General features: G+C 39.2%; 2 protein-coding genes across 4 annotated transcripts in view; both read right to left on the bottom strand.

Moving 5' to 3' along the window:
* MCCC2 (methylcrotonyl-CoA carboxylase subunit 2) overlaps nucleotides 1–14,421 on the bottom strand; it is a 37,891-nt gene extending 23,470 nt beyond the window's left edge. For both annotated transcript variants that reach the window (XM_063422357.1, XM_063422356.1), the window contains exons 1-6: nucleotides 14,211–14,421; nucleotides 10,830–10,896; nucleotides 6,714–6,798; nucleotides 6,365–6,466; nucleotides 5,642–5,769; nucleotides 3,240–3,352 (exon numbers count right to left, since the gene is read on the bottom strand). In XM_063422357.1, coding sequence (XP_063278427.1) covers nucleotides 3,240–3,352; nucleotides 5,642–5,769; nucleotides 6,365–6,466; nucleotides 6,714–6,798; nucleotides 10,830–10,896; nucleotides 14,211–14,342 — 627 coding nt within the window. In that variant the 5' untranslated portion in view covers nucleotides 14,343–14,421. The remainder of the gene's footprint in view (nucleotides 1–3,239; nucleotides 3,353–5,641; nucleotides 5,770–6,364; nucleotides 6,467–6,713; nucleotides 6,799–10,829; nucleotides 10,897–14,210) is intronic.
* A 515-nt stretch (nucleotides 14,422–14,936) lies between these two features.
* BDP1 (B double prime 1, subunit of RNA polymerase III transcription initiation factor IIIB) overlaps nucleotides 14,937–17,681 on the bottom strand; it is a 60,715-nt gene continuing 57,970 nt past the window's right edge. For both annotated transcript variants that reach the window (XM_063421791.1, XM_063421792.1), the window contains exon 42: nucleotides 14,937–17,359. In XM_063421791.1, coding sequence (XP_063277861.1) covers nucleotides 17,231–17,359 — 129 coding nt within the window. In that variant the 3' untranslated portion in view covers nucleotides 14,937–17,230. The remainder of the gene's footprint in view (nucleotides 17,360–17,681) is intronic.

Genomic DNA, 17,681 nt, shown 5'->3' with positions numbered 1-17,681 from the left:
CTTTACTCCCACAGCAGATCATGATTGAAGTCATTACCAGAAATAAGGTTTTCCAAAATTTCTCCAAAAAAGATAATTCAGCAAAACATCACTCACTTACTGTTCCACAAAAACCACCAAAAACCAGGACCAATCTAGATCTATCAGGGAGTCTTATACAACGACCAGCTTACAAACTGATTTTTTCTTCTATGTATTTTTGTTCTAACTAAACACTACTCTTCTCTGGAGAACTACTTAATCACTACAACTGGTCCACTTCTACTGTTGGAAAGAACTGCAGAAGGTCAATTATGTCATGCTTCCTAAAGAGATTTAGTGTGTTGTTGGAATCTTCAGCCTTGGATTTTTATAGATACAACGGATCTCAGGATTCTTTCCAAGAGTAAAAGATGGTTTAAGATTTGGACTCTGACTTGCTTCCAACATGTGTCAAAAAGGTATCAAAGTAACACAGGCAGTTTCCTCAAAATTCTGCAAAGCCAGTATCTGTCATGCAAGGAGTCACTGAATACCATTCTTGACTGGTGGATCTGCTTCACCCTAGAAGTACTGGCTTCTACTACCTCCTTCCCCCAGAAAAAAACCCGGCCCAAGGCCCCAGTGGAGTCTCTTAGCCCCAGGGCAGCAGAATCCAGTGAGGATGGTCTCTAAGGGTTTTATTCCTTCAGAAAAAGAACACTGGATAGTGGTATCATGGTGGGATTTATGTCATAGCAATGCCATGGGTCTGGCTGTGTGACAAGTCAGCCTCAGACAGCATGAGAGGAAGTAACTGCTATGACATATAACTTGGGAGAACCTCAGGGCACATTGCAGGCACCCACAAATCAGACTGTATCCCAGCCCTTTGCCAGGATAATTACCAGCTTTTTCAGGGTTTCAAAGTGTGGTAGAGAACTTATTTTTCTTGAAAATAAATATTGTCATCACAAGTTCCACAGTATGTGTGACCCGTTTCTCATTCAGAATAGATTTTGCTGTTCTCATTGTATAGAAAATACAGGTTGAATATTTTTTTAATGTTCTGCATTCCTCAGCTCTTACTGTAATTAGCTGTAGATTAATCTGTCAGGATTGTATACATCACAGGCCTAAAGCAGAACCAAGATTTATGAAATAACTTCTTTTTTCTCTGACCACTTGCAAACGTCCATAAAGAATGCGGGGTTCAAACAACATCTTTATTTCTTCTATTAATTTATTGTTTTGTTGGAAGTTTAAATATACTTTCCCCTGGTAAATGGAAAGAATTCTGCAGGATCAAATGAATTTTGCTGTGCCTCAGTGCTAAATGAGGAAGCTGAGTACTCTCCCTTGGGATCGAAATAAAAAAATACTAGTTCTGAGAACCGGTGCTCAGAATTGGTAGTTCTAAGAAGTTCCACACAATTTGTCTTTTTTTGACTTGTTTCAAGGACTGTTGGTGCAGTCGGTCTCTTTCACGTTAAAAAATATAGTAAGATGGGAAAAGATGAACTAGGACCATCAAAGGTGTGTAACACTGCAAGAAGAACAGCTAAGTAACCTTGAATTTTTTGTTGTGCAAAAGGGAGTGTAAGGCAGGTATAGGAGAGGGCTACAAAACCATACAAAGAGGTGGGAGGTGACTAAGTAAACAGCAACTCTGTAGGAATTACCCAATCTGTCTTGGTTTGAAAAGACAGGTATCTGTCAGGGAAAACTGGAGTTTCTCTTGGAATGGAGAATGTAAAACCCTCTCCCTCCAAATTATTACAATTTTGCAATTAGGAGCTTTCAGGCAAAAAAATATATGGGAATAGGAGTAACAGTTCTTTCCTAGGAATAAAAAAAACCCAACAGGCAAGCAAACAAACAAAAGTCCTAGAGAATCCTGACGGAATCAGGAATACAACCTGGCACGCTGTTGGCCAGGGTGTTGGAAGCAGTCCAAATAATTCCTCCTGGAGTAACAGATGTTGTTCTGTGGAGCAGAGACGATCCTGTAGTGGTGGTGAGATGAGTCCAGTCTTCCTCTGAGAATCCAGGGAAAAAGAGGATGCTCTGCTGTTCTGAATCTCAGGTTTTATCCAGGTAGGAATGCTTGGCTCCTCCCACTGGGTGGAGCATCTCACAATGGAATGATTTAATTTTATCAGTCATGTGGTGAACCTTAATGGCTCATTAACAGCAGATATCTCCCTGGAGGGAGGATGGGTCGTGGAAGAGATAAAGAACATTGCCTCACCTGGTTTTAACAGCTGGCCCGTTAACAGAAGGCATCCACCCCCTCCCCCCTGGAGTTACAAGAGAAAAAGGAAAAAAACAAACATCTCCCCAACTGGTTTCAACTGACAAAATAGAATACCGATTTTTTTTGGTTACATAACCCAAGACACAATCGTTTGCTCTTCCGTAGTGATCCTTCACTTGTAGGAGGTTAGCTTCAAAGATCATGGATTCTTTCACCCTCCCTGGCAGCTTCTCACAGGTCCCTGCTAACAATTCCTTCCAAATTTTTATTTTGTTGCCTGTCTTTCTTAACTCCATTGGGACCATTGCCCTTCATTGTCATTGCAGCCATAGCTGCTCATTAGCAATCCTGAAATATTTTACATTCTTCACGAATAACAGATTCAGAAAAACATGTGGTTTTGCTTCCCTAGCATCAAAAAACTGATTTTGCACTTGCATCAAAAAGCTGATTCCCATGTATTACTGAGTGAACCATGACACACAACCACTTCTAAATCCAGGAACTGTGACTAACAGTAATTCTATGCATCATTAACACATTAGAAAATAACCTTATTATTAGGGCCGTTTGAGCAAAAAGCACATCAGGGTACGAAACGGATTTATAAATATACACACACCCTTGTTAGTGGAAAATACATCTCATTTACTAGCCATCCTCAAGGGGGTCCTCACCTTTGCAGTGTTGATGCAGAATTGTTCCAAGAGATTTTCTAGTGCCTTCTCAAATGGCCCTACATAACATGTTTCCAAGTCCATTTCTCTCCTACTCCCAGACAGGAGCAGGTAGGTCAAATCATTAACACTAAGACCAAGAAAGTAGACAGCTTCTTCAAAACTATAATGAATTCTTGTGGACAGTTACTGTGTTTACAGTGCTTCCAAGCCCCAGACTGGGCCATCAGGTTAGCACAACACATTACTGTCAGAAACAAAAGATGGGCACAGCCCTTGAAAAGAGGCAATGGCAGCAAGCATAAAAAACTTCTAGTACGTTTAACTCTTAGATAAAACCAAATTACCTGTGGAATGCCTTGTGAGGACATGACTGCTTGATTATAGAAAATACGGCCAAAATGATCTCGATCTGGAAATACTTCTGCTTGCCGAGGTAAATTTGCTCCTCCAGAATCAACTAGAATGAATCAAATTATATTAACATGTTTTGAACATCATTATATACTTGTTGGTAAAGTATCTGCATGTTACCTAAAATATACAGCAATTACTATCACTAATACAGTATATATTTCCATGAATGTAGGTATAATAGCACAATCTTTTTGGAAAAATAAAGAAGAAAAATGGTAAACACCTCTCTCTAAACTAACATCCATCCCTATGATTGTCATGGATAGTACACTCAAATGTGCATAAAGATGCAACCATACCTCCCTAATCAAACTTTTAAACTCATCTTGCTGCAAAATATTTAAACTAAAAACACTTCTAATGTACAATTTTAACTCAACTATTCTATTGCAATTCTGTCACAAGCTCCAGAAAAAGGCAGAGCTAATCACCACTGAGTTCAAAAGGTGTTGTCTGTGTACTTCCATAGCTTGATTTAACTTCACAACAAAAACATTAAACTATCTTTTGGAAGATTCAATTATTATGTGCCCCTCCCTCAGGATACACTCTCCTGCTTACATGTCACCAACAGCAGCTACCTCTCTGCTCCCAATTAATGAAAACACAGCCTGTCATGAGAAGTATCCAAAGAAAGATAGTAGATTATAAGGAAATGCACAGGGAGGCAAAGCATCTCTGAGAACTCTGGCTCCTGGTAACTAATTTTTACCTACAACCACCAGTATGCACATTCTCATCTTACATGACTGCAGCCAAAACAAAATGTCCACACCAGTGACGGACTCAGTGACAAATAGCACCAGATGCCCACATGAGAATTAACACCTAGGCAGTTGTTATCACTGGTGGAAAACGCAGTTCAAACACCATGAAAAATACATGGTCACCACAGTGCTTACTGACCTCAAACTGCTCCCTTCTTATCACACAGCTCAAACCAACTGGAACAAGTCCAGGTACAGAAACTGCAAGGGTAAAGTAACTCACCAGGTGTGACTGACATTGAACATTCTAGAACTATACGTCTCAAAGATGGAATAAAACCTCTAAACTTTTCTTTTAAAGACATAGCTGTGTCCCACATTTCCTAATCCCATAAAATCTTAAAACCTAGTGGATCTTAAAGTAGAATCACCCACAGTTACTCACTGATACCCATTAAAAAAGACTTCTCTGAACACATAGAATTTGCTGATAACTCAGACAAAAAAAATTGTAACAGTAGTAGTTCTGCAAACAGCAAAGCTAAGCTTCTTTTGTTCTTTTAACAACTAAGATAAAATTTAGCCCATCACTTCCTTCCAGGACTCCTTCTATGGTAATCCCACAAAATCTACAGCTACACTGTTCTTGTATCCACCTCACCAACAATTTCAAGTTCACACTTATCCTTCTATTGTTCTTATTCACATATTTGACTTATCACCAGGGCAAGAAACTTCAAACACTTGTGCTGGCCAGGACCTGTATTTATGTTGACTATTTAACTAATACAAGCATCCAGACTGGCAAACAGCTGATATTTAAGCTGCAAAAGTAAGCTGAACAGACAAAGAATAACCTGTCCTATTTTTTAAAATGGAGTAGAAGGGTTTTCTCCTCTGATGCTGACAGACACAACATCCACAGGAATATACACCTTCTTACAACTCTGTCAAAGCTGACTGAAACTGGCTAATAGGTTCAAAAGTCATTAGACTGGAAATTCAGGCTGAAAGGAAGCATTCACAGAAACCTCCTTTATTTGTACAAAACCAGGCTAAGAAAACACACAAGTAATATATTATCGATATCTGTCACTCTGTTTTTCATCTTTTACAATAAAAGCATATGTAAGTAAAACTCACATGAAGATTTTTACATAAATACTGATCTAACAGACTAAACTCAAAATGTAAAATAAAATACAATTAAATTTCTGCTTAAAAAAATTCATCCCAAATCCTAAAAATGTATGGATCCAAACTGTTTTGTCACTTATTATTTTCATTTCCTTGGTATGTTTTATTACACAGATACTTTTTTAACTGTAATTTGCTTTGACTGGATGAGTCTACAGGAAACATCCCTTGTCCATGACAGAAAGAAGTGATACAGTGTTAACAGCTTCATCTGTATTTTAAGAACCCAACCCAACAGCAGTGCTGTGAATAGCCCTGAGAACCTGCACACACTCTCCAGCTAAGATGTGCCACCCCTCTGTAGAGATAATATGGTATTGATGAAAAGATAATTGAATAGGTGTGCTTTAAATACATTCCTGCTTAGTCAGGCCTGCAGACACAGGACCTCAACACAGGACCTTGGTTATTTCTGCAATGGGACTTACCCAAATAAAGGCAAGGGAGATGATTTTGCATTGCAATTTCTTGAGCACGTAAATGTTTCTTAACAGTGATGGGATAATAGGTACCACCTTTGACAGTTGCATCATTAGCAACAATCAAGCATTCCATCCTAAAAATTAAAAAAGTTTATGAGAGAGAAAAGTATTTCTAATGAGTAAGTATGTGTGCTGGTTAAGAACTGCAACATGCCAAGGACTCTTGAAGCCCTGATGCTCCAAGAGAGCTCTTCTCACCTGCATTCCCTCAAGGGAACATTGTAAAAGCAACCTCAGCACTATAATGTCCCATTCCATTATTTTGGGGAGTAAAATAATGCACAGCACCACAATTAATTTCAAGAACAGTCTTGGAGGTACTTTGAGTAAGCAAAACTAATTTTTAGGCTAAAATATCATCCTATTTTTTAAAATTGCTTTCCAGATGCACTAACCTCTTTCCTTCACTGGACATCTGAAACTCCATGTGTGTTTTGTTTAGTTAGTGGAATCCACTAGCTAAAAAACCCCAACAAACAAAAAGCAAAACAAAAAAACCTCACTTCCTTATAGCTATGACCAAACTAATTGAGATACCAACTTTGCTGATTTTTTGAGTGTTAAAAACAAAACACTAAAACTGCTAACAGCCTAATACTGAAAACTGAATAAAATTATACCTTCTTCCTTCTCATATCATAAGTAATGTAGGTGACTGGAATCTCTCACCCAGATACTCGTCCAATGCCTGTGATAATGCCTCCTGCAGGTACCTCTTCATTACCATACAATTGGTAACCAGCAAACTGGGAGAACTCCAGAAATGGAGATCTGAATAATGATAAATGAAACAAAACTGTAAAAAATTACTAGTTCTACCTACCATTTAATCTTACTTAAAAGGCTATATTTTAGAAAAATCTTTTTTTAGAAGAGAACAGTATTTCAAAGAACTCTTCTGTAAAATTTCAGTCATGTTATTTGCTAGTGTTTACGGAAGTAAAGAAAAAAGAAGCCTATTGCAATATTTACCTGCAAAAGACAACCTGAAATGTCTTTAAAAAAAGGAAGTACCTACCCAGGATCAATAAGCTTGTCAATTCTCTCTCTGGGTAACAGCTTTCCTCTTGATGTATGAAGCTTACGAGCTTTTTCTCCGCCTCCTGTGATACAACAGTAAATTGTCACATTTTCTATGGACGTGGAAAAGATAAATCATCAGTTATATTAAAATTCTGAATGGAAATGATGACGAGTTCCCAGCTTTTGAAGTATGAACCTTAATAATAAATTTAATAAATAATAGTTTCTACTTCAAACAGATTTAAGGTATTGATAAAAAGGCTTGTTTTTTAGAACCTATTTTATTTCCCTCCTCATTTTTTACAGTTAGTCTTGAGTTAAAGATTTTAATAAACATAGTTGTCTGAAACTTTCCCCCTGTTTGGCAATAAACACAAGGGCAGAAAACACAAATATATAGAAAGCACAGCAGTAGACTACAGGAAATACTAATCCCTAGAACTCATTCAGAATAGCTATGCTGAATGCAATCTTGAATGACCCAGCACCATCTGGATTATTTTCTTTAGACCACACCAAAACTGTAAGCAGAATTCAGACATAGTGCATTTAATATCAAGATTATATTTGTTTCATTTCAACTCTTCACTAGAGGTCATCCTAAATCATATCTTTTGCTCTCCAGAGCTTTGTGTCATTCAATACTTCAAGATTTGTTGACACACCTCAGCCTCTTTATAACAACACCTTATACAAACATTGTCTCTCTGTGTAGACAAATCACTGATCCACCTCATCACTCTAAAATTGTCTCTCTGTCCAAAATAAAGGTGCTGTTTTGCTAACCTTTCTCCTGAGACTCCAGGATTTCTCTGTCAGCTAGGCATCAGTGAAACAAAGCTTCTAACCCTACTTTTGAAATCCTTTCTCCCACCTCCTTCCTTGATCATACACACATAATTTACTATCTGTTAGGCATGCCAGAAAGCCCACAATTTATTTTCAGTTCAGCCAGTTCATTATGCCTATATATCCAGCTTAAGCCTAAATCTTGTAAATTCTTTCTGAACAAGTTTCTTAAGAACCAACCTCTCATATCCACCCATAGAGATACTACTCTCATCCATGTTTTCAAAATCTCACATCATAACTACATTATCTCTGACCTCTGAAGTCTTTCATTTACACTGCATGATGCTGCAAAAATAAGTTCCATCTTGAGACTTTTGTCATCTCTGTGCCTCACAAATGCTTGCTTCCCAGGCCCTGTAGCCATTCTATTGAACATTCCTTTTCCAAACATCAAGATGCTCTATCCTGCACTAACCTCCATTCAGAGAGGCAGTGTCCTTAACAATGAAACAAACTTGGAGACATTTAATTTGAAACCTCTTCTTAATTTCTCCTTTACAACAATGCCTACACCACTGTACTGCTATGATCAGTCATGGAGATTAAAGGTATCTCACCTACTTCTTGTGCTTCCTGTCAGAAAACTACCTGTTGTAACAGGGCAGGGACCACTTCCTGTTGCACAGCTGGGGATTAATCAGTGGAATGGGAGATGGGTTCAGAAAAACCCTACACACTGAGTAACAGCTAACAAAGGAAGCATTCATTACAAAGACTGAATTCTTCAAACAAGAACTCATCCTCTGACAGACAGCTTTTACGGTGAAATCTAAAGATGCTGCACATATCCTTCAGAAGTATTCAACATAGGTACCTAATTTTTTCTTATATACTTAAATGATATGTAAAGCAATTTCAATCAATGTCACTTAAAACTGTGTATTAACATCCTGATAGAGGTTGCTCAGACGAAGGAAAGACCAGCACTATGGTCTTTTCCTGTCAATGTGTAGTAGGAAAGAACACGCTGCAAACGAGCAGCAAGGAAGAAGCCCATCATCATTAGTTCATAAATTGCTGAACAGCCTCTATACCCATAAAAGACAGAGGCAGTGCATGGGTTTTAACATCTCCTCAGGAACTCTAGATCCCTGTTTCACAGCAAGAAAGAAAAAGCACTGAGCACAAAATCTCAACTGTGCTCCATTCCAAAGTTGTAAAAGAAATTGCATTGTATAAGAAACAGTGTATAAAATGACAAAACCAATGTCATGATAGTCACAAAAAGGGCAGAATTAAAGCTGCATGCTCAGCCTCTAGCAGCATAATAAGCATTTATTAAATGTTTTTATTTTATTGTCTCCATTAATTATAGTCAACTGCAATTCATTCAAACAGCCTTACAAGTCAAAAAGAAGAAACAGAGAATTCAATATTTTAAGCTACTACAACCTGCCTTCTCTTTGCCTGCACAGCTAGGAACTTGGAAAAGATCAACCAATAAAAGGAAGACAAAGGAGAATCCCCATCCTTTATTGGATGCATGGGGAAATATGGTGATAGAGGACAAGGAAAAGGCACAGGTACTTAATACCTTGTTTGATTTCAGTCTTTAACTGGATACCAGCCCACTGAGTTGGAAAATAGGGACAGGAGCAAACTGAAGCCCCCTTAATCCATGGGGAACTGGTTAGTGACCTGTTACACTATTTATACACACATAAGTTTATGGAGGCAGATGCAATCCACCCAAGGGTAATGAGGGAGCTGGTGGAAGAGCTCACAGAGGCATTTTTCATCATTTACCAGCAGATCTGACTAACTATGGGGGTCCCAGGTGACTGTAAGTTAGTCAATGTGACACCCATCCACAAAAAAGGCTGGAAAGACAATCCAGGGAACCACAGGCCTGTCAGTCTGACAGTGGTGCCAGGGAAGGACACGGAGCAGATCATGCTGAGTGCCACTACGCAACACATACAGGACAACTCTCAGGGCTGCTGTTTCCCTGAGATTCTCCTTGGGGTTGCTGACCCCCAGGGTAATAAGGGTTCTCCCAAGGTTGCTGTTCCCTGGGAGTTTCCCCTGGGTTGCTGTTCCAAGAGGTAATAAGGTTTTCAGTCTTCTCTTCGCCCTGGGTGTTTCACACCGAAGCCAGAGACGACAAGTTGAGTCCAGCAGTTCCTGTTATCAAGCTGTTTATTCTTAATTATCTATCAGTTCTTGTCCAGCTTTGCAAGGCGTCCCCAGCAGAGCAGGACACGCGGCTGGACTGGGGCAGCTCAGAGAGCCCCGCACCTTAAGTAAGGTACCCTTGACCCAACCACTGTCTGAGACGTATTTTTTATTTACAAAATTTTACCAATCCTACTACCTTTACTAACATGTCAGTTCTACTCTAAGCCAATCTCTAAAACCCAACTCAGCACAAGATGGGGGAAGAGAGCAAGAACTAGGAGGACAGGGGCCACTCCCCAATTCCTCCATCTTGCCTCTTCAGCTCCATATACTAAGAATCCTAATTTCTATATTTATATTCTATAATAAACCATCCACTACTTATTCTAAATTCTTAGGATTTGTGATTCTTCCTGCATGTGAGTGTTCACTCCCATGGACAGGAATCAGAGTCAGTGTCCTCCTGGAATCTGTGTGGGTCTAACTGACCCCCCTGTACAGATCCCAGACCCTCCTGTACAGTCTTCAAATCCTCCAGGGCGGCCAGAGGAATATCCTGGACTCCAACAGACAACCACGGGATCAGGCCCAGCCAGCAAAGGTTTGGGAAAGGCAGGTCCTGCTTGACCAACCTGATCTCCTTCTATAACAGGATGATCCACTTAGTGGGTGAGAGAAAGGTGTGGATGCTGCCTCTGTGAACTTTGGCAAAGCCTTTGATGTTTTGCCAAAGCACTTGATGCTGCCACGGTGTTTTCCTGGAGAAACTGGCAATTCATGGCTTTGACTGGTGCACTCTTTGCTGGGTAAAAGGCCCTGTCTGGACAGGTGGGGCCGGAGAGTAGAGGTGGCTGGAGTTACATCCAGCTCATGGGTGGTCACTAGTGGGGTTCCCCAGGGCTTAGTTTTGGGGCCAATCCCGTTTAATAAGTTCAGCAACAATCTGGACAGAAGATTGAGTGCATGCTCAGTAAGTTCCCAGACAACACCAAGCTGTGTGGGAGTGTTGACCTGCTGGAGGGCAGGAAGGCTCTGCAGAGGGTTCTGGATAGGCTGGATCAATGGGCCAAGGCCAATGCTTTGAGATTCAACAAGGCCAAGTGCCAGGTTATTATTCTAAAATCTAGACTATCATACTTACCTAACCTTATTTTTTCTGCTTGTTCTTGTAGTTCAGTTACCAGTGCTTTCATTCGTTCATAGTTCTCCTAAGTGGGGAACAAAACAGAATTTTAAATTCAACCAAGGGTGGCTATATGAATTTTTAATAAACAAACATAAGAAGTACATGACTAATTTCTCTTCTGAATCTAATTTTACCTTACTAAATACTGTCTCTTTATTGTATTTAAAGTAGTAATATTTCTACTTTTGTACTGGCTTCTCTCAAGCATGCCAAAGCATTTAACAAAAATGCTTTACAAAAAGTCTTACTATGTTAGGATAGTAAAAAACTAGTTCTGAATTTAATAAACTAAAATATAACTAGTCACTACAGACTTGAAGGGCTGTTTCTCAGATTTTATTTATTTTTGGCATAGGTTTGTGTGCATTTTAAATCTAACTTCTTAAAAAACACAGATTCAAATTCAGTGCTCTTATGACTTGTACCAAAGGATGACCTAGGTTAAAAAGATTTTGGTAAACACTTTTTAGATTGTTGTTGTTTAGGCTGAACAAAAAGATAAAAGTTGGTTTTGTTTTGTCTTCATTTGGTTGTGTTTTTTCTTTTAAAGCTCTTGTTCTTGCCACTGTATCTTTAGAGAAACAAAAACTCATGTTCTGAATATAAGTGAATCAGTACAGAAGTCACCATTTCCATCAGAATTATCCAAAACTCTGTGTGCACATTACAGCAGTTGGGGGTTTTTTTTATGATTTCTTAGGAATTTAAAGGTATTAGTCAAGCTTAATTTGTTGGGGTTTTTTTTGCAGACACATTAAGAACTTTACTACCTTTTTGAAAAGTGCAACTGCGATAAAAGAACATGCTGCACAAAAAGCTTGTCTAATTCTCTTTTATACGATGTTTGAGTCTAATCTGACAGAAAAAAATCCAGCTGGTAACTCTATGTTCATATATACTTGAACACTCAGACTTAATGTTTCCCTTAAGAAGCAGCTGCCAATGCTGCAGTTGAAAGGTACTGAAAGGCAAAGAAGCAAAGCAGAAATAAAATAAAAAGATGTACAGATTCAGCTCGCATTTGAAGTGCTTTGGCTGTATGGCGACTTTCAAACGAATATATTTTTCTGCCTTTGTAATTGCTACAAATAGATTAAAAATACTCTCTTGAAAGGTAAAAATGTATCTTGTAATTCCATACTTTTAAAGTCTAAAATTGTCATAACACCCAGAATTACTCTGCATCAGTATTCAGCTTGTCCAGCTGGGTCATTTTGCACCTTTACATATCAAAAATTTTCCCTGTTCCTCCTTGTTCAGTCAGCCTGTTTTCTTTAAACACACTCCCCTTTTGCACACAATACTGTGCTTAAAAACCCACCCTTAACACAGGAAAAAAAGAAAAAAGTAGCTAAAAAGGCAGAAGATATTAACAGGAACAGTAATCACAATCCTAGACTTTTTCATTAGATTTTGATTCACTGTAGCTAGTTTAGCTACTCTACATGAAAAAACTGTGAAAGGACTTTCCAGATAAACTATAAAAAATACTGCACCAAAACATCTGAGTTGCTTAAATTCACTTAATTACTACTGTGGTCTTTCATGTCTTAAACCAGAATAGAACACTGTTATACTTCACCAAAGAGAAGAAAGGATGTTTTAAAATAATTCTGAATGCACACAGGAAAGACTACTCTCAGAAATAAACGTGCTAGTTCTACCATGTATTTGTGGGCTCTCATTACTGTCACTGAATAATGAAGAAAAAGGTCAGTGAACTGGCACCAAGTTCTTTCTGGAAACTGGCCTTGCACCAGCAATTTGTGTAAAATTCTGCTGTTAATATGAGGATTTTTACAAATTTTAATGCAAAACTAAGAGGCAACCCGTACAGACTAATTCTACAGTTACTGCACAAGCTACATGAATTATTGCTACACCACCAAAGTGGATATAAGAGCTAGTGCCTGGAATCTTCAAAGAGACTTTCTTTTATTTTCCAGAATTTAGACTCACTCACTTTTAGATTACCTTTTTGCCTACCTGAGAGACAGTTAAAAGAGGAAGGCCATCATGAAGGCCAGCCTGTCCTGTTGAATTCACAGCCAGAAAGGTGGACATTGGCCAAAGAAGGCAGGACCTTTATCACATATCATAACATCTTCTGGTGTTTGCACTGTTATTACCTGTATTATTTTTTTTTTCAGACAGTTAAGTGCCTCACAAGAGGGACTTCAACTTTTTGTGTTTGTAAAGCAAGGTATGCACTTACAGTGTTCCATAAATTATTTCTGCCAAATACTAACACTATTAGCTATTTTCCAAGCCTTGCTTTTCTTTTGAGGTACTTCTTTAGAGGTACCCAGACATAACTGAATCTGGGGACAGCTTAGATGTGTGAACACCTTTATTAAAATACTATCATTTTTTGGTGCACAAAATATGAATGTGTACACATATATACACACTTCACATACAAGCCTTGTATGTGTATATATATACACACATATATGGACAAATACTGAGATTACACAGAAGCTTCAGTCGCCTAATTTCTGTCCCAAATTTGGTTTCAGCAAAACAAAGCTCAGAATCAAACACAGACAGAATCAACCATAGACAGAACCAATGGACATATCTCTGTAAGAATACATGTTGTTCGCACCGTTTTATTTTTACGTGAACAAATAAGAAAACACATGCTCTTCTATAAGCCTTGATTCATACCTAAAGCTACGTTTTTCTCAGCCTAACTGTAAATACGATTTTTGAATATGATGACGTTAATAATGCCCCATTAAAATTAAATCTATTTATACCAGACGGAAGTATTGCTCTCTCTTCATAAAGACAACTGGAATTACACCTAACTCTCCTCCTCGAAAGATTATGTTTTTGGAGGAAAGCCCATGACTATGTACATGTATTTCACCTGTTTTCAACTCGGCAATCAATTTGCCAACACAAGGAAACATACAACTTTGAAATCGTAGGGCTCCATCTTCCACTGTCTACAAACCCCGCCTCCACCTCCCTAGCACGGCATCGATCACTGTGAATGCAGCAAGAGCTGGCATCCTGATTTAAAACTGAAAAAAATATCCACCACGAGGCAGACGACTGCACCAAGCCACGTTGTTTCCACGCGGTGTCTGCAGGCTCAGGCCGCAGAAATGGACAGGCCTGGCGCCGGGGGAGCGTGGCCGAGGCGCGGCGGCTGCCCCCGCCGCCCCGCGGGGCAGGGCCGGGCCGTGCGCGGACATGAGACCGCCACGTCCGTCGTGACCCGGCGGCACCGGCTCCTCCACGGCACCGCCCCGCGGCCCGCCCGGGCCCCGCCGCCCCGCCCCGCCCCGCGGCCCGCCCGGGCCCCGCCGCCCCGCGCCGCCCTACCTGGTAGAGCGCGGAGGCCGCGTCGGGGCGCGACCCCACGGCCGCCACCGCCTCGCCGCGGTACCCGCGGGCGAGCAGCGGGCGCAGCAGCCCCAGGCAGCGGCCCGGGAGCCGCGAGGTGCCCAGCAGCATGGGCAGGGTGGGCCGGGCTGAGCCGAGAAGAGCAAGCCGAGCCGAGGCGGCCGTCCCAGGCCGCCGCCGCCGCCGCCACTCCCCCCGGCGCAGCCAATGGGCACAGCGGGGCCTGGGCGGAGTCTTTGCCCGGTCCTCCGGACAAGCCAATGCTGTAGAACGCCCGTTGGAAAAATTGTGTTGGGATGGCCGACTTTTCAAGCAATATTACATGCTTGTACAGCCTAGGATAAAATAAAGTTGCCATGCAGTAATAGGGACAGATCTTTTTAAAACCGAACGATCTTGGGTCGAGTTTCTCCCTTGCTATTCTTCCACAATCCAGTTTTACGTTAAGTCAAGGCCCTTGTCTTTAGAGAAAGGTAACACCGGCGAATCTAATACTAAGTAAATTAAGCTCTATTCTAAAACAAAACCAGGGAAAAACGACAACGCCCCTGTTAAAGCACGCTCAGGCTGTTACCAGTAGGTCTGTGTGCACCCCAGTGGCCCAGCCCAAACTTCAGCCATTCCTTTAGTTCACACTTGTTAGCTTCGTGTACTTAAAAAGTATTTTAAAACTGCAACTGATGCTTTAAGAAATAGAAACACAGATAGAAGAAAATAATTTATTCACATAATTTACATACAGAATAGGACTACTTCCTTTGACACAGAAAGCTTATATGTGATGATAAAGGGTGTCAGACAACTCTAAGCAAAGCAGTTTTATGCCACATCTTTGTAAAAATGCTACCCATACGTATTAAGATTTCAATTATATTTTCTTACCTCCTTCATCATTATAAAACTTCCATACACAAAACAGAACACAAAATTGTCCTCTTTCTATTCAAATTGAATTTGTTCTTAAAAAAATCCTCTAACAAAGTGCATGTAATTTGCTGCAAGGAAAAAGAAAGCATAGCCCCAATTAACAATGCAGATAAGGCACCATAAATCTTAGTAATGAAGTAGTTGATTTTTTCCCCCTTGTAACATGAATGCAAGCTAAAATGTATGCAACTAAATGTTGAACGATTATCCCCTCAGAGCTCACTCAGAAGGTACTCACAGCAATTATTTCATAGCCACTCCCCAAGAATCTATTTTTAGGCTCTATGAGTGCAAGTGATATAAACATGCCACATGTATCAGGAAGTAAACACTTCCATACGTAATATCTACAAAATATACAACACATAGAGTTACATGTATACATGAATCTCTTTCATAATGTTTACAGTAAAACAATATTTAGATAAACATTTCAAGTTAAACGGATTAGGCAAAGCACAAAATACCATCTGAACAAAAACTGTTGTTGGTGTTTTAGAGGGTTTTTTGGGGAGTGAGGTGGGTTGATCAGATGCTTTCAAATACGTTACTTTACACTGAGACCACTAGTCTCTTTTCCATCACCTCAAGGAATACTGCTTCTAGTGACATTTCACTGGCAGAGACCAGTTAACATACCAATTTGCTGTTATAGTAGTTTTTTTCTGTATTTCTTCTCTCTGACAAAATTTTAAAGGTTCCTTCAGAAGCCTTGCCAATAACTTCTGAAGAGAAAAACATTCTCAAACTTCACTAACTATTTCAAGATTAACTTATTTATATTATTTACCTGTCAGTAAAGGATTACCCAGTCCAAACCTGATGATAGATTTTTCTTGAGAGCATTAACAATACCAGTTAAACATCATTATACCTTCATAACAAATTGTTCTGCAAAAGTACCTGCAAGTATTAGGTAATGGGAAGAATTTTAAGACTACTCAACTCATGCAAGCCCGAGTTTCAGAATAAATATTGAATCTTTCTGTGAGCAACTGACTTTGAGAGTGCATAAACCTAATGACCTCATCAAGATGAATTTCTTAATGAGGTAAGTAAAAACTTAGACTAAAATCTAAAGCTACACCAGAATTTTATAGCAAGTTACAGTGCAAACAGACATGCAAAATGAGAAAACCCTTTTAATTCAACTGCTTTGAAGCAGCAGATCTTCAAAAGTGACAGTGTATAATCATGGTTGAAATCCAAACTCTTTGTGCTGCTTTGCACAAGGGAAACCAAGGAAGTCAGCAAATATACAAACAACTACATGTAAAAACAAAGAAAAGAAATCGTATCTATAGCTTTGTTTTCCAGTTTAGAAGGAAATTAGCATTTATATTAGGAAGGAAACATCAATCTCTTCCTTCAAATGATAAAAAAGGTTGCAAACATTAACCTTGTTAATCTTTTAGTAAATTGTGGTTTTAAGTTTTCAACATATTTTTAAGGAACCAATCCTATTGGGCTTTTCAGGTTAGATCTTTTAAATTATGTGGTTAAAAAGCTTTTACAAAAATATGTAATTTGGACATTCTAATAAAAATACCTGCAATGCTTGTCTTATGTATGTATGTATTTATTACACCACTTCCAGTATTTGCATTCTGATCTTCAGGTATTACATTATACCCAAAAGGTTCATTCCTCCTTCTAATGTAACATACTTCACAAAAAGAAGTAAAGAACTTGAATAATTAGTACGAAAAAGCTTTAGCATTACAATGGAAAAGGATACTTCTTGCAAGATTAAACATTATTTCATTGCACTTTTCTGTGGGGTACCATGCACTCACTGTCAGTGTCTAAACAAGTGAAAGCGTAAGCCAGCAGTCGTTAGTCTGGTCCAATGACATCATTGTAGTGGTTTAGACTATGTCAGCATTTTCAAAGTGCCTGGGGTTGCCTCAGAAAAAATCCATTTCATCTTCACAGCATAAATTAATACAAGTACTGTTATTACTGGCTGACAGTAAGTGTGCTATAATGAATATCAGAACAAATTGGAACTTTTAAAGGCTCTTTTCTTGTCACGGTATATTCTGATCCTAGGTTTTTATAAAACCCATTTGCTATTCTGAATCATCCACTTCCATGAAGATGTCACTGAAAAAGTACTCAGAGATTTTGGTAGGCTCTCCTTCCTTCTCTTGATCTTTAGCACAGAGAGGTGGCTTCTCAGATGAGTTGTTACTTGGAACCTGATAAAACAAGAAAAGGTTGCCCTTAACAGTCTTCATCAGTGTGTATGTCTAAATATATTTACATATATATGCACGTGAGCTTTTTGTAAGGTTATTTTATTTATGTAGGAAGTTTTGACCAAAGGAAAAAAAAATCAGAGTTTACTGAAAATGAGAAATAAATAGATATCCATGCAGAGAACAACTTATTTCCCTTACAGGTTTCCTATGCATACACAAGTCAGAATTTGCCAGCTGGAGCAGATACTGCTCTCAAAACATGAATGCTACACACCCATCTACCCACTCCTGAAACAACTAATTCTCTATTCTTCACACC

The sequence above is a fragment of the Prinia subflava genome, chromosome Z (assembly GCF_021018805.1).
Source record: "Prinia subflava isolate CZ2003 ecotype Zambia chromosome Z, Cam_Psub_1.2, whole genome shotgun sequence".
In the NCBI taxonomy this organism is placed as follows: domain Eukaryota; kingdom Metazoa; phylum Chordata; class Aves; order Passeriformes; family Cisticolidae; genus Prinia; species Prinia subflava.
The sequence above is the reverse complement of the archived record's forward strand: the minus strand, read 5'-3'. Positions and strand labels throughout refer to the sequence as shown.